This window comes from Bombus flavifrons, chromosome 4 (genome assembly GCF_040668555.2).
Source record: "Bombus flavifrons isolate JBK064 chromosome 4, iyBomFlav1_principal, whole genome shotgun sequence".
Lineage (NCBI taxonomy): Eukaryota > Metazoa > Arthropoda > Insecta > Hymenoptera > Apidae > Bombus > Bombus flavifrons.
In genome coordinates, this window is record NC_138445.1 from 4,122,265 (window position 1) to 4,136,631 (window position 14,367).

Below are 14,367 nucleotides of genomic sequence, written 5' to 3' on the forward strand. Positions count from 1 at the left end.
AGAGAGAGGGAGAGACGATACAACTATATCCTCGCCTCGGCTCCAGATATTCTAATGTTCTACATGGCCGGCATAACGGTGACACCTGTACAGCAGAGATCGTAACAGGTTAATTCAAATTGAAAAGATCATAGTGTAGGATCTTTACTACAATTAGTTTATTTACAATAAGTGGATTAAATAGATGTTGGTTAAACAGGAAACGATGGTTGCTTAACGTGAACTCATAACTTTGCAACTCTCGTCACTACGGTTCCAATGTTCTCTCTCACGCGGACCACACTCTCTCGACAACGCAATTCGCCCTCTCTGACTTTTCGATTCACACTCTCTGACTTCTCAACTGACACTGACTGTTAATTCGTCTTTGTCCCTTAGCATCCCTTTGTCGTTTGTCTTAGCCCCACCACGCACGTGTTCTGCAACCGCTCGTGGCCAGTGTCACGCAGGCCTTTTCCGCGAAACTACTCGGTTGAAGGACCGACGATATATTGTTGGGCCTGTCGGCACTTCGGCTTTCTGGCGACATTGTTCATAGTTCGCCCGATATCTCTTAGGTCTCTCGTCCACGATATTACGATAGTATACGTCAAGATTTTGGCTAAGAATAATCATTATAAACGACAAAAAATGCAAGCTTAGTTTCAGGAATCCAGCAAACAGTTTAAAAGTTATGCAAAGTTGAGCGTTTACGGCGTATCTGACGGCTCGCTTTGACGTTGGCTTTTCCACGTTAGCTTTTCCACGATTCGTCCAATGAGCGCAGAGACCTGGCTAACAAATGCACGTGGATGTGGTTCACTTTGCGGCGGAATTTAGAATTCTGAATATTGGATTAGGTTTGGGTTATGTTTTATTCTCCGGTAATCTTTACGCTAGGTTCAGTTCGATATCAGTTCGATAGAAGCAATATCATACTAACCACCAAAATACGCTTAAAATGCTGTTTCACGTGTGCATAATTCTCGAACCACTGGATTCCTAAAGTTAAAACTTGCATTTTTGCATTCTGCACATTGAAAACTGTTAAATTGCAATAAAAAGAGCCGATAATTTTATGTCCTTTAAACCGGTCTAATCAAAATTTTATTGGTTATCGGTAACCATAATTGATGTCAGGATTCTTTTTGGTTGCCTGTTACCATTATCGATAATGAGATCTTATGGTCATCGACAACCACTATCGATGACAGAATTAATATATATCGTACAATACGATGATTAAAGATGCTTCTAAATTATCTTATACAATTCAAGCGTTGTTAATTTACTGTTGCCGGCGTATGGTACAAATAAATGGTCAGCTATGCGCATCTGGTTCGGTTGTATGGACAAAACAGAAAAAAATGCACTGTTTTCCCCTGGAATTTAATGACTAGAACGTTTAATATAAAAAGAATAAAATGAGATTGTAATTACAGTGGAGTCTCGGTTAACCGGAAGTTTCGTATTATCCGAGGTGCATTGGACTTTGTCATAACCTCATTTTTTTTCGAAATTTTAATATGAAGCGTAGGAAAATGTAAATAGTTAAATATCGTGAGACCAGTTAGCAAATTTTCGATCAGTTAAATAATTAACTCAGCCTAAATACACGTACGATATTACATTATCAAAATGTTTTCTACGATTTTATTATACGATTTACGGACACTAATAGACTTTCCCGTATTTTTGGAGCATTCGATTATCTACTGCATTATTTTTTGCCGAATATTCTACTGTATTGGACTACGGACGTTCATCCATTTACGGAAAATTTCAAGGTGGGAAAATTTGCAGAATACGCGTAATGGTCGAAAACATATAAAACAACCTTATAAAATATACAATACATAGACACATGCAGCTTACATGCTATTAATTACGTGCGGCTAATTACCAATTACGCACAGTTCAAGTGTTCGACGACTTAATCGTCCAGACATATTATACACGTCTGAGTATGAAACTGCTCTATTACCTGTGCAAACTATTTACAAGTACATAACGCCATTGATTAACTAAACTCTGAACAATGGCCCTCCTCAAATATTAAAGTCGGCGCAATTATATTGAACGGTTTCGTTCGATTGATACGAACGAGGTTTAAGGACGTTCAATTCCCTGGAAAGCAGATGCAGCTGTGCCGTTGCCACGAACAATCGGAGCTTGGAAGAGAAAATGGGATGATGGCGAAAACAGCGAAGAATGGAAGAAAAGGGGAGACAGTCGTGGCGAGCGAACGAGTGACGCGCGAAAGGTAAACAAGCGCGCGTGCAAATAAAGTAACAAATCCGAAACGGTGGCGGATATGGGGGTGAAAAGTGGATGAAGCCGGAGGACAGGAGCGTTGAGAGAAAAAAAAGCGCGAAGGAGAAGGGAGAAACGAGGGAGAACAACGTTCCTTCCTTTGCTTCCGCTGGAAAATCCGTTTCACAGCTTCGCTAAGATATGCGGTTTTCTAAGAAGGGAAAAAGGAAGAAGAGGAAGAGAAAGAAGGAGAAGGAGAAGGAAAGTGGCAAGACCCTTCGGTGGAAGGTTCCTGCTTCCCCTAACCGGAACAAGGAAATGCCCCTCTCTTCTCTTTTCCTGCTTTCGCATTTTTCGCGCCTTATTTTGTGTCGTCTTCCCCGATCTTTGTTTTCGTGACAGAGATGGGCGTTATTCGACTAATTGCAAGTAAATGCAGCGAATAATTGAAATAAACAGATAAACACAGCAAAATTGCCTTTATTCGGATACAAATTATCAGAACAAAATCTATATATTAATATATTCTATATACTATATTATAATATATGTTGTTATTTCTATACTCGGAGGTAAGATCAGAATAGTTATTATTTTATTGAATGGATAAATCTATCACACCGTTCTGAGCCAAAAATCCTTTATTGCACGCGCTTACAAAAGCTAGGGATAAAAACAAAAAAGCATCTTAAGCCTATCGATTAAATCTATCGATTGTAACTAGGATCATCTTCTAGTTACTATTTCTTATAACTAACGCATCTGCATATGAATGGCGAGCACGAACTCACGTTGTCATTTTCAACAATATAACTATATTATATATAATTATATCATATTATTAGTATAGTTATATATAGTATATTATAGTTATATTATATATATACTACATACTATACTATAATATAATATAATATATACTGTACTATATTATATACTATATTATAATATAACTATAATATACCACATATAACTATACTAATAATGTAATATAGTTATATTATAATGTAGTATATAGATTACAATATAACTATGATAATAATATATAGTATTGTATATTATAATATAATTATATACTAATACTAAAATATCCGAAACCAAAGCCCAACATAATATACGAATGTTGTATCATTCGAACGCCTTGCTATCCGAAAGTAATGATGGATGCATTTTTCCGTTTCAAATATGTACGTATTTTATTAATGCTCATATAAAACGTAAAAATTCTATCATTTTTCCGATTGAACGAGTCCCGGTAGTAATAATTTACAAGAATATACAAGAGAAAGGAGAAGCAAAAGAGGACGTAAATAAAAAACTTGGAAGTGTAAGTGCAACAGTATTGGCAAAAATACACGATGTTTTGAAAGCCATGATCACAGATATTAAAAATCAACAACGCGATATTGAAAATTATGAAAAGCAGGTAGATTTTTCAGATGCTGCATACAGTAGAGAAGAAACCCCAAGTATACTGACGTAATGAAATGGCTTCATCGCGATACAAACGACGATAATGACGATTTTATTCAAATGGAAACAGCAAACGAAAGTGATAATGGAAAGATGCCCCATCATAGCTGACCATTCGTGACATTCGAAAAAGATTTTGATGGCTCGAAGTACAAGAAGAATGTAACTCAATGCGGTTATTTATATTGAAAAAATTATGTGACTTAGTAGTGAAAAAGATATCACGCACATAAATGTTTAAAGAAACTATCAATTAATTTTAATCTGCACTCAAACAAATGGACTTCCATTCAACACGGTTGAATTAAATTAATTATTTATTAAGTTATTGGTTACGGGCAATAAGTCAGAGAATGTAATAATTCTGATCGTAATAATTGTTTAATTTAATTGATTTTTATCTAAGCTGGGTACGTCTATATTTCTGATCGAACCCGCAAAGACTGATTGTTAATACTAAACAAAAGAAAAAAATATCGGCGTCCATTCATACTAAATAAATAATTGCTTTTTCCCATTTATATTACGGTCTATGTATAAAGAAATTCATTTTCGATATGTTGAATAATTTTTGTTCTCTCGTACTACACACACGCACACGCGCTCATTTCTCATAATAATTTAACAGGAGTCATATGATAAGAACTTCGTAGTCATCGTGTGGTCATCATAACATCGTGTTTTTTTCAATCGAATGAATTCGGATTATAAGAGTTTCCAAGAATTTACAAGAAAAAGAAAAAACAAAGTACGACATAATTAAAGAAACTCGAAAGTGCTGCAAGTGCAATGGAATTGGTAAAACCACAGACACTAAAAATCAAAAATACGATACTGAAAATTATCACAAGCTGATTACCGATATAATGAAATGGCTTCATCGCGACACAGATGATGATAATGACGATTTTATTCGAATAGAAACAGCAAACGAAAGTGCTAATGAAGACGTGCCTTGTCATGACGAAGCATTCGTGGCATTTACAGAAGGGCTTCGATGATTCGAAATACAAAAAGATGTAACTCTATGCAGTTACTTATGTCGACAAAATTATGGCAGCTAAAAAGATGCGGCATCCATAAATATTTCAAGAATCTGCCAATTAATTTTAATCTGCGTTTGAAGAAATAAAATTTTATAGCAGAAAAGTGATTGTTCTATTATGGGAAAATTCCATTATCCGAATAATTTTCTTTCTCTATTAGTTCAGCTCTAACGTAACTGCAAAGCAATAAATAATATACGTTATCTAAAATTTTCATATGAAGAGTGTTACGCAAAGAGCGTATACGATAAGAAGGTCGGGACATTGCAAAGGCTGAACTAGAAGGGGTGTGAAAATATCTCGAAGAAAGGAGGGAAAGTGCCAAGGGTAAAAGCTCTGACAATTTTGTAAGTGGGTCGTAAGAAGGATTTTGTGCCAACAACTCGAAAAGACCAGGAACTTCCTACGTATGATTATACATATACGTACGCATGCGAAGGGCCAGTTATGTTTGCCGAAAGTGGTATCGAGGTGTTGCCTAAGCTGTATATATATACATAGAAGCTTCTTATAGACAGTATATTTTGATGAAATGATTATTACCAACATTGAAAACCTCCAACACTACATATCTTTCAAATATAAAATACCAAATGAGAAGTTACTTCGTTTGATAGCTCAATATGAAACGATTGGAAGAAAAATCACAATTATTTCAAAATATTGGTTTGGCAACTGTCATTTACTTTTTTTAGTCATTTTTTAAGTCATTAGGTGGTATTGACAAAATCCACAATCACTTAGTTGTCAATCCAATAGTACCTAAATAGTCGAAATAAACAATATATTCATTAAAAAATTTTCTTCTTAGGTATTTTATTGAAGTAACTGCCATGTTTGCTGGGTATTTTATGCTTCAAGAATGATCAATATTATATTAGAATATCCAAGTTTCATTATCTGAACAATATTACGCGGTGACGAAAAACAAATATACATAGTAGAATTTCGATTATCAGGATACCTACTACTGACGGAATGATTGCTTTCTGTAACATCGAATAACGAAACATTCGATTATCGAAACAGTGTTGCTTAATAAGTAAGGGACAAAAATATGTATTTAATTATGATTATATTATATCTTAATTTATCCTATCCTTTCTGCGTAGGTTATAATTCTTTCTTATATATTTCATAGTGTTTTAATTGAAAAGATCGTTTACTATATATACTTCAAGGAACAACTTTATAGAATTTAATTTAAGAGTAATTGAAATACAAATAGTTGTTTTCCTAGAAGGTATATGAACTTGTCAGTTCCATTGCAACCGGAACTTTCCATATAGTTCAGTGAATATCGAACAATTGGAATTGGCAGCCATCTGGAATATTGGAGTTTAAGGCGAAATTATCTAACGGTTTGAACAAATCGTCTCGTTAAAATCATAGGTAAAAAAGATTTTACCTCGGATCGTGTCAAATCAATTAATCACTTTTCCTCTTTACACATACAAAATCATATTAGATGAACGAACAAATCTTTTCCAAAATTAACTTGGGAATCGACTTGATAATTAAATCTCAGACTACAAATAGCTGGAAGTATTTAGCTAAAATGTATGAACGATTGAAATTTGGAAAGAATTAATTGCCTTTCCTTGCGATTGCACAAAATTTTTCGCAATAGATCCAGAGAACATTGGAAAACATTGGAATTCTGCCAAGATAGAACGTTTAGACATAGAAGAGAAGCAGAGAGAATCACTCACCAGTGCGTGTGGCCAAAAGACAAATTGCCAGCAACGTCGCGAGCTTCTTGGAAAACCTGCAGGCAAAAGAAACGTGTTGATTATTGATTAAACCTTCAGTCAGTAACAGTGGGCAAATAAAACAGTGACCGTACTATAATTCCAGTTCCAGTCGAAGATTAATTGTTTGATTTCTTCGAAAGTATTTGCAATTGATGGCTAGATTCTGTTCAGGCCTGATAAATTACAGACGAACTTCCTCTACCTCGAAATAGAAAGGTTAAGAACGTAGAAAATTTATCTGATTCAAATAAAGATGCAATACGATTCGAATTTGTACAATCGATAGATACAATCAAATATAAACATAATTTAGAGTGCTATTAAATGTTATTAAATGGTAAAGAAATAAAAGCTTGATAAAAATTTGCTTCACCTGCTAAGAATTAGATATTTTATATATTTTTTCTATTATATAAATTCTATATTGTGCCTTTTTTTTGCTACAGCAGCAGATGAAAGTCCTCGGCCAAGTGGGAAGAAATCAAATTTGGAGTTTCCTTAGTGTAATCTTTAGGCGGTTGGTTAACGTTTTAGGATCGTAAGTTATGAAAGCATTTTTATTTAAATAAATTGACTCTCTATTATATGCTATACTATATTATACTATACTATAGTGTATCTATCTCTATACCTCTCTATACATTTCTATACTCCATGAAATATCGAAAACTTATTTTTAATTTGCGCAACAACATCTTCGCACCTGAAATCCTTCTCTACAATTTGCAGAAAAAAATAAATGTTAAAAATATCGCTCGTTTAGCGTAAGTCTGTGGTTGGTCAACGTTTCGAGTTGTAAATTATAAAGGCATTTTATCCAGATGAGTTCACCCTCGGTGTGTATAATGTACTATGCTTTAACAGAAATGATACTGAAATATAAATGAGTACGGGAACATAATGTCATACTTTACTGTGGAGAATTCTTTACGACACAGCACAACGCAGTAGGTACTCGTCTGCTGCAGGAAAACAAGTCTGAAAATACAGGCAACTGTCGTGGTGCATGCAATGAATAAGGTACATAACTAATCAGCCACACGAGACCATCCAGTCATGACAAAAACTGACAGGAAGACTAACAATGAGACGATCCACGCTTTCCCTGTTAGTATCGCTTTTCACCTCGTTTATTCAAGACTTGTAAACTAGTTGTAAGTACCATTCCTAACGCGTGTTGACGAAATGTAATGAATGAGGTTCGCGTGCAAGTTAATGATGTTCCATTTATCTACATCTCGCTATAAAAGAGAACCTCAATTTGGTAAAGCAAAACGCTCCGCGCTGAACCAATTAAATAACATCGGTGTAGATATTCGACAATTAGAATTAACAAGATATTTAGCGCGACTATAATATTTCGTGGATATCATAAAATTATTTAAACAATCAATTAATTACATTAATTTTATTAATAAACCTTGATGTTCAGTCGGGCCGTATTTAATATTTGCACTTGCTTAAGATGGCTGTTTATGCTGTATACTAATTTCTTACTAAATATATGTTGGCAATAAATATTCTGCGATTTCTATGTACATTTTCTGATCGGTTTTAAACTTGACTAATCATAGCGGTCGTGTCTCGTTCGTGTCTATTTCGTAGAAACCACAAAATTATTTAAATAACCAATTAATTACATTAATTTTATTAATAAACCTTGATGTTCAGTCGGGCCGTATTTAATATTTGCACTTGCTTAAGATGGCTGTTTATGCTGTATACTAATTTCTTACTAAATATATGTTGGCAATAAATATTCTGTGATTTCTATGTACATTTTCTGATCGGTTTTAAACTTGACTAATCATGGCTGTCGCGTCTCGTTACAGTACTAACCAACATGTTTCGTATAACACGTAAACTATGGTAACAGTTGAAATATTTTCGTGAGTATAGCCGGAATTTATTAATTATAAAGATTCTGTTTTTTAACAACACGATGTCGAAAAACGTATTTGAAGGCTTTTGCTGTTCAAAAATAACCTACTTAAAGGATGTTATTGATGCTTCAAAAAATTTTCCAGAAAGATTTCGTGAAGCTACCCGACAGTTGCCAAAAATCCTTGAAAAATACTCGTAAAACGAGCAGCTGTCTTAGAACGTTTCTATGAACTTCCCGTGTGATCTCCGCTATGTCACGCAAACGCTCAAACGAACACAATTACCACGTACGCAAGTATGAAATTCGCGACGTTAATAGCGCATTTCCTTCATCTGTTTTCCTTACCAGTTGATGCTGCAATTAGCAACGTGATCCAATCAATTAGGTCAGGAACCGAGCAGGACTCGCCTACTGCTGCTTACCATTGCATAGTACGCAAGCGAAACAAAATTCATGCACACAATTGGATTCGCATACGAAGCAACCCACGTTTGCCAACATATGCACCTAGCCAACCTTGCGGATAACTACGGATCAATTACGTGACGCTGGATGTCGTGGATGCATCGACCGCGAGTGTACACGAGATCCACAGGGTGTCTACATCGGCACCGTCGCCATTTACCGCAAGGAAACAGTTCACTTCCGGCTGCATTCCGTTACGAAGCGTCGCCACGCTATCAGCGCTATTCTCTGTCGCGATTTCTCGCGATAATCCCTTCGTTCTCGTACGTGATTCCCGAAGGGAGAAACGTATTCGGTATTCGTAAAATGTTTGAACAAGATTTTACGCACGAAGGACTGCAAATGAGATTCTTTGAATGTTTCAGATCGCATGTACGACTGGAATGCTTTAATTCTTAATTCTGAAGCAAATAAAATAACAATAAGTAAATTATTCATTCAATTACTTGTTAATTACAACCAAAGCGAATGGATTTGACGAAAGTAGCTGCCAACTTTATTTCATTTATTGTCTATCTTGTTTGTAATTTTGAATATGTATATGTATATTAATATCTATATGTACATTAGTGTGTATATATATTAATTAATTATTTATTAGTCTAATTATAAAGATATTAGCGATCTTTAACATAATTTGGTAATATGGAAATATCGTCGATAATGATTTGGTATACCTTCGTAATATCTTTATTTCTATAGGCAACGAAAGACTGGCGAATTATTTAAATACATTTCGCGAAAGTGTACGATCAATATTCCTTTCATCTGTATGTATGGTGTTCATCGATGGCATAACATGGTCTAAAAAAGTCCAACATCGTTAGTATAACGATGCAACTGACGATAATGCTCGTTATCACGGTGAAACGGACATGGTGATATTGTCGGTGGAAGAGGCGATGTCTGCCATTAAATCGTATGCGAAAAGCTTGTATACACGTGTCAGAGAACCAAATTAGCTGACGTTGAATATAATGGTTACATTGGAGTCGCGGCGGCCAAGAAGCACCGGAACACATTTATCCCGTGATATCGTCGAAAGACACATCAGGCTGATTTACGTTCCAAATGTATAATTATAATTTAACAATACTCGAAGAAGCGAACGCCGACATCGTAATTAATAGCGTACAAAATGTAGTAGAATTATGATTAAGCGGTTAAATTCGTCTTCCTTTAACAGTCAATTGATGTTTGTAAAATGTTTCATAATTATTGTCCGTGGAAATTAAACACACATCTAGTTAAATAATATTTGACAACGATCTAATTCCAGGATATATAAAAAATGAAATTGAATTGGTAACAAAATTGTACCATTTCGTACCTATGGCGAGTACTTGATGAAATAATTTTGTTGTAATAATTAAATAGGCTTTCGTGGTAATCTGAATGTAAAAAGATACATTGAAATTTATAATTTATATTTCTGACAGCAATTAATTTTCTCTCCATATTTATATGTTCATTATTTATAATGCAATAAAAACACGAAGCTTCTTCTTCAATGTCGCTTCTAGTAAATAATATAATACGCTTAAAATATCGAAATAGCTAATAACTCCATTTAGCTACTATGCAACGACGTTAATAACACAGATGTATCTTCTACTTCGAATCACACAAATCCGCTGTTACTTTCTTCGTTATTAGTAACGTCACACGCTTTCTTCTTCTCGCTGCAAATTCTTAACGACGACAAAAATTAACTCGTACTATCCAACGGTTGATATTCATGTCCTCGCTCCGAAAGTTCGATGTTAAGTTCACCGATTAATATATCTTTGTCCGTCTAACGTTTAATGTAACCAAGGCCAGCATTAAAAGCGTTAGTTTTCGTTTTCTCATGATTTATGGAGCTTTATTTCGGTGATGGATGGCCTGCGGTCGCTTTGATTCCGGTCTGCGATAATACCAGGCATTGCGAAATGGAAACCACGACACACAGCATCGACGCATTGAGCAGCGTTCACTATCAAAACGCACGTTGAGGTCGATGCATTCCAGTGGCATCAGTCTGCGTATAGCACGCACCGCAGGACGTCAGTGCTATGTATGTATGCGACATACATATATACCTATACCTTATACCTAATGAAATCAGTAAATGTCTGTCTGTCGTTTGCACAACTCGGAGCATCCCACGTCTGATAGCATTATCAAAGCAATAATTCTCATGGAAAAAAGGGGAAATCTATGTTCGCGTTACATCGTGTCGTAAAAACAATAGAAATTTATGACTTGTACTACGAAAAGAAGACGAGAGATGCAACTTGTGGGGTACAGCTATATTTGTTTGCAAATAAATTTCAGAATCATGAGAAATTGAAATAACTTTATGATTTAATTAAGTATATAATAATTTAGTAATTTAACAGGCTCGAATTGAAGTAAAACAAACTCTAGAAGTTTTTGACGAAAGACAATGAATAATTATTTTCAACTATCAAGACCACATAAATTCTTCGAATCTAAGAAATGTGCCACTCTCTGAATTAACCATTTAATCGCCGCTGAATGAATTAAATCTGTTGAATAAATAGTACGTTTGTATTGTGCGTGCGAGAGTGAGGGAACGTGATGTGAAAACACACACAAGTATGTATCCCCTGCTTGGTACGTATGTGAGCGTCGCATGATGGCTAAGGCCTCCGTTGAGACAAAAGAGAGAAGCGCAGTGTGAAATCTCGTACCGTAGGCCTCCGGCTAGTAGCCCACGTGGCGAGCAAAGTTATGCGAATATTAGAATAAAGTTCTTTGTAATATCTCTCCAAATGCTCTGCATACTTTAACAGAATCAACTGAGACGAACGAAAGAAACTATCGATCGATGGCGTTTCAAAAATAAAAATACAAAGTGGAAGATGTAAATACTTCTGATGCTAATGCGAATTACAGAACAGGAAACTTTTATTCCTTCGCATTATAATATCAAAAGATTTATTTAGAAACACTTCACTCGAGAACATTTCGAAACGCGTTTAATGTATTAATATATTCAACGCTTTTAAAACGCCTCCGCTTCAGCCATCGACTTCGTCATTCGACGGTAATCCTTCAATTCCGTTAAATGACCAACCTATAGCCGAACATAAACAACAGCGGATGTGCATCGATGGGACAAACAATGTTTGTCGTCCAATTGCCTGTGAGAATGGTACCACAGCAACTATAGAATCAGTCCCTTAATGTAACCACGTTTGCTACAACATCAGTTGTAAATAGGGACCAATTCATTAGTTGACAAACTGTGTCATTGTTACATTGATAATACTTTACAAAGGAGAATGGAGAATGTATTTATCGTTTACCGGCTATACACAATGAGGACACACTGTAGCCTAGTTAGTGGTATCATTATCGCCTTGACAAAGATACTGTCTTATCTGTCGTTTCAGCAATAATTCCGCGCTATTGATCAACACCATACAGTTCACGCATTCCATAGCTATATTGCGCATTGTATTGATTATGCAACCTACCGATTGAAGTTTGTTTATTTACTGCTGGATAGTTATGGACAGCAGAAGTACTTTTGATGTAATTTTTAAAGACATTTCTATGACTCTTTACCTTTATTCGATAAAAATTATTTTATAATATTAATTTTAGAAAAATTGATCGAAAATTAGTTAAAAAAAAATTCAAATTGTCCTACGTGCTTAATACGATTGAGTATAATAAAGAATCTACTTCTGACAACAGACATGAATATAATATACATACTTAACACTCTGGAGACCGGCTGCTCTGACAAACATATAGACTGAATTCCCGGGTGTTTTTGGAGCGATTGAAAAAGATTCAAAGCGACCAATATTACATCTAACATACTGATAACGGTTTCGTATTGTTCAAACATGTAACGTAAAACACTTTCATAATTTTTCGTTTATAGCATTCATTGCTTTTTTTACTGTTTTATTTAACAGTAGTTAAAATTTGTATAGGATACCGCATGGAGTATAAAAGACGCGAATTCGCGCCTCTGGCCTCCAGAGTGTTAATACGATTGGATATAATAACAAAACATATTTCTAGCAGTAGACACGAATATAATATACGTACGGGTATATTAATACAATTGGGTATAATAAAAAAATCTACTTTAGGATATGCATAATTATAATTTTTATTATAATTTACTGTAATTATATATTGTATTATATATAACAACATATAAATACAGATACGAATATAATATACGTAAGGGCATATTAATACAATTGGGTATAATAAAAAAATCTATATTAGAATATGTATAATTATAATTTTTATTATAATTTACTGTAATTATGTATTGTATTATATATAACAACATGTAAACATAAATACGAATATAATATGCGTACGGGTATATTAATACAATTGAGTATAATAAAAAAATCTACCTTAGGATTTTTATTATAATAATTATAATTATAATTTTTATTATAATTTACTGCAATTATATATTGTATCGTATGTAATAACATATAAATACAAATATGAATGTAATATACATTAGCTGAATGTAAAATTTATTGCAAACCAAATTGATCGAAAGTATAATCCGATCATTCTAGGAATCGACGTTTCGAATATGCATAATTATAATTTTTATTATAATTTACTGTAATTATATATTGTATTATATATAACAATATTACATACATACATTAGCTGAATGTAAAATTTATTCCAAACCCAATTGGTACAAAGTATAGTCAAACATTCTAGGAATCGACGTTTCGCGAACATCAATTGGTAACATTTGGCCCGTTCAAGTTCCTGATAGCTGAGTCGATCACCAAGAATTTTCGATCAGCAGTGCTACTGCAAACTCCAAACTTTAAGCAACCGACGAAAGTTTAATAGTTTAAGATAGAAGCTAAGTAGATCGAGATAGTAAGGTAATTAATGCACGCAGTTGGTTGGATCAGTTTGTAGTCGTTAAGTAACAATGACTAGCGTGAGCGAGACGAGGAAAGTGGATGGCAGAAATATTGAAATAAATCACTGTAAAGTGTAAAATAATAATGAGGAATTAATTGCAGTTGAATAAAAATATACATTGCACCGATAAATAAAGTAAAATTCTACATAAGCTGAGATGTATGCCAATGTTTCAAGACATGTACCAAGTTAAGTCAATTATTCGAAACAGTGCTATAATTTTGTATTATGTATCCTGCGTGCATGATTAGATGCATTTCGATTTATTTCTTTTACACGGCAAGTTTCAAATTAATATCTCAATAATGTTCTAAGAACATTAAAATTCCATCATCAGTGCACTTACTTGGGTTCTTATCTTAATTCTGAGCTAAACTCTATCGTAGAAGTGAGCAGACAAAAATTTTAACTACATAACCAGCTTGCAAAGTATTTCAATATACTTCGACAAAATTACCGCAACAGTGTATGGACCTTAAAATTACATTAAGCAGTAAATCAAACTGGCTATAAATAACACCCGCAATGAATCTTCCTCCCAGTATCTGTAACAACATGTGCTCTTCGGCAACAT

General features: G+C 34.3%; 1 protein-coding gene across 1 annotated transcript in view; it reads right to left on the reverse strand.

Moving 5' to 3' along the window:
* Cad87A (cadherin 87A) overlaps positions 1 to 14,367 on the reverse strand; it is a 514,332-nt gene that overhangs the window by 240,126 nt on the left and 259,839 nt on the right. The window contains exon 4 of the mRNA XM_069111394.1: positions 6,464 to 6,519. Coding sequence (XP_068967495.1) covers positions 6,464 to 6,519 — 56 coding nt within the window. The remainder of the gene's footprint in view (positions 1 to 6,463; positions 6,520 to 14,367) is intronic.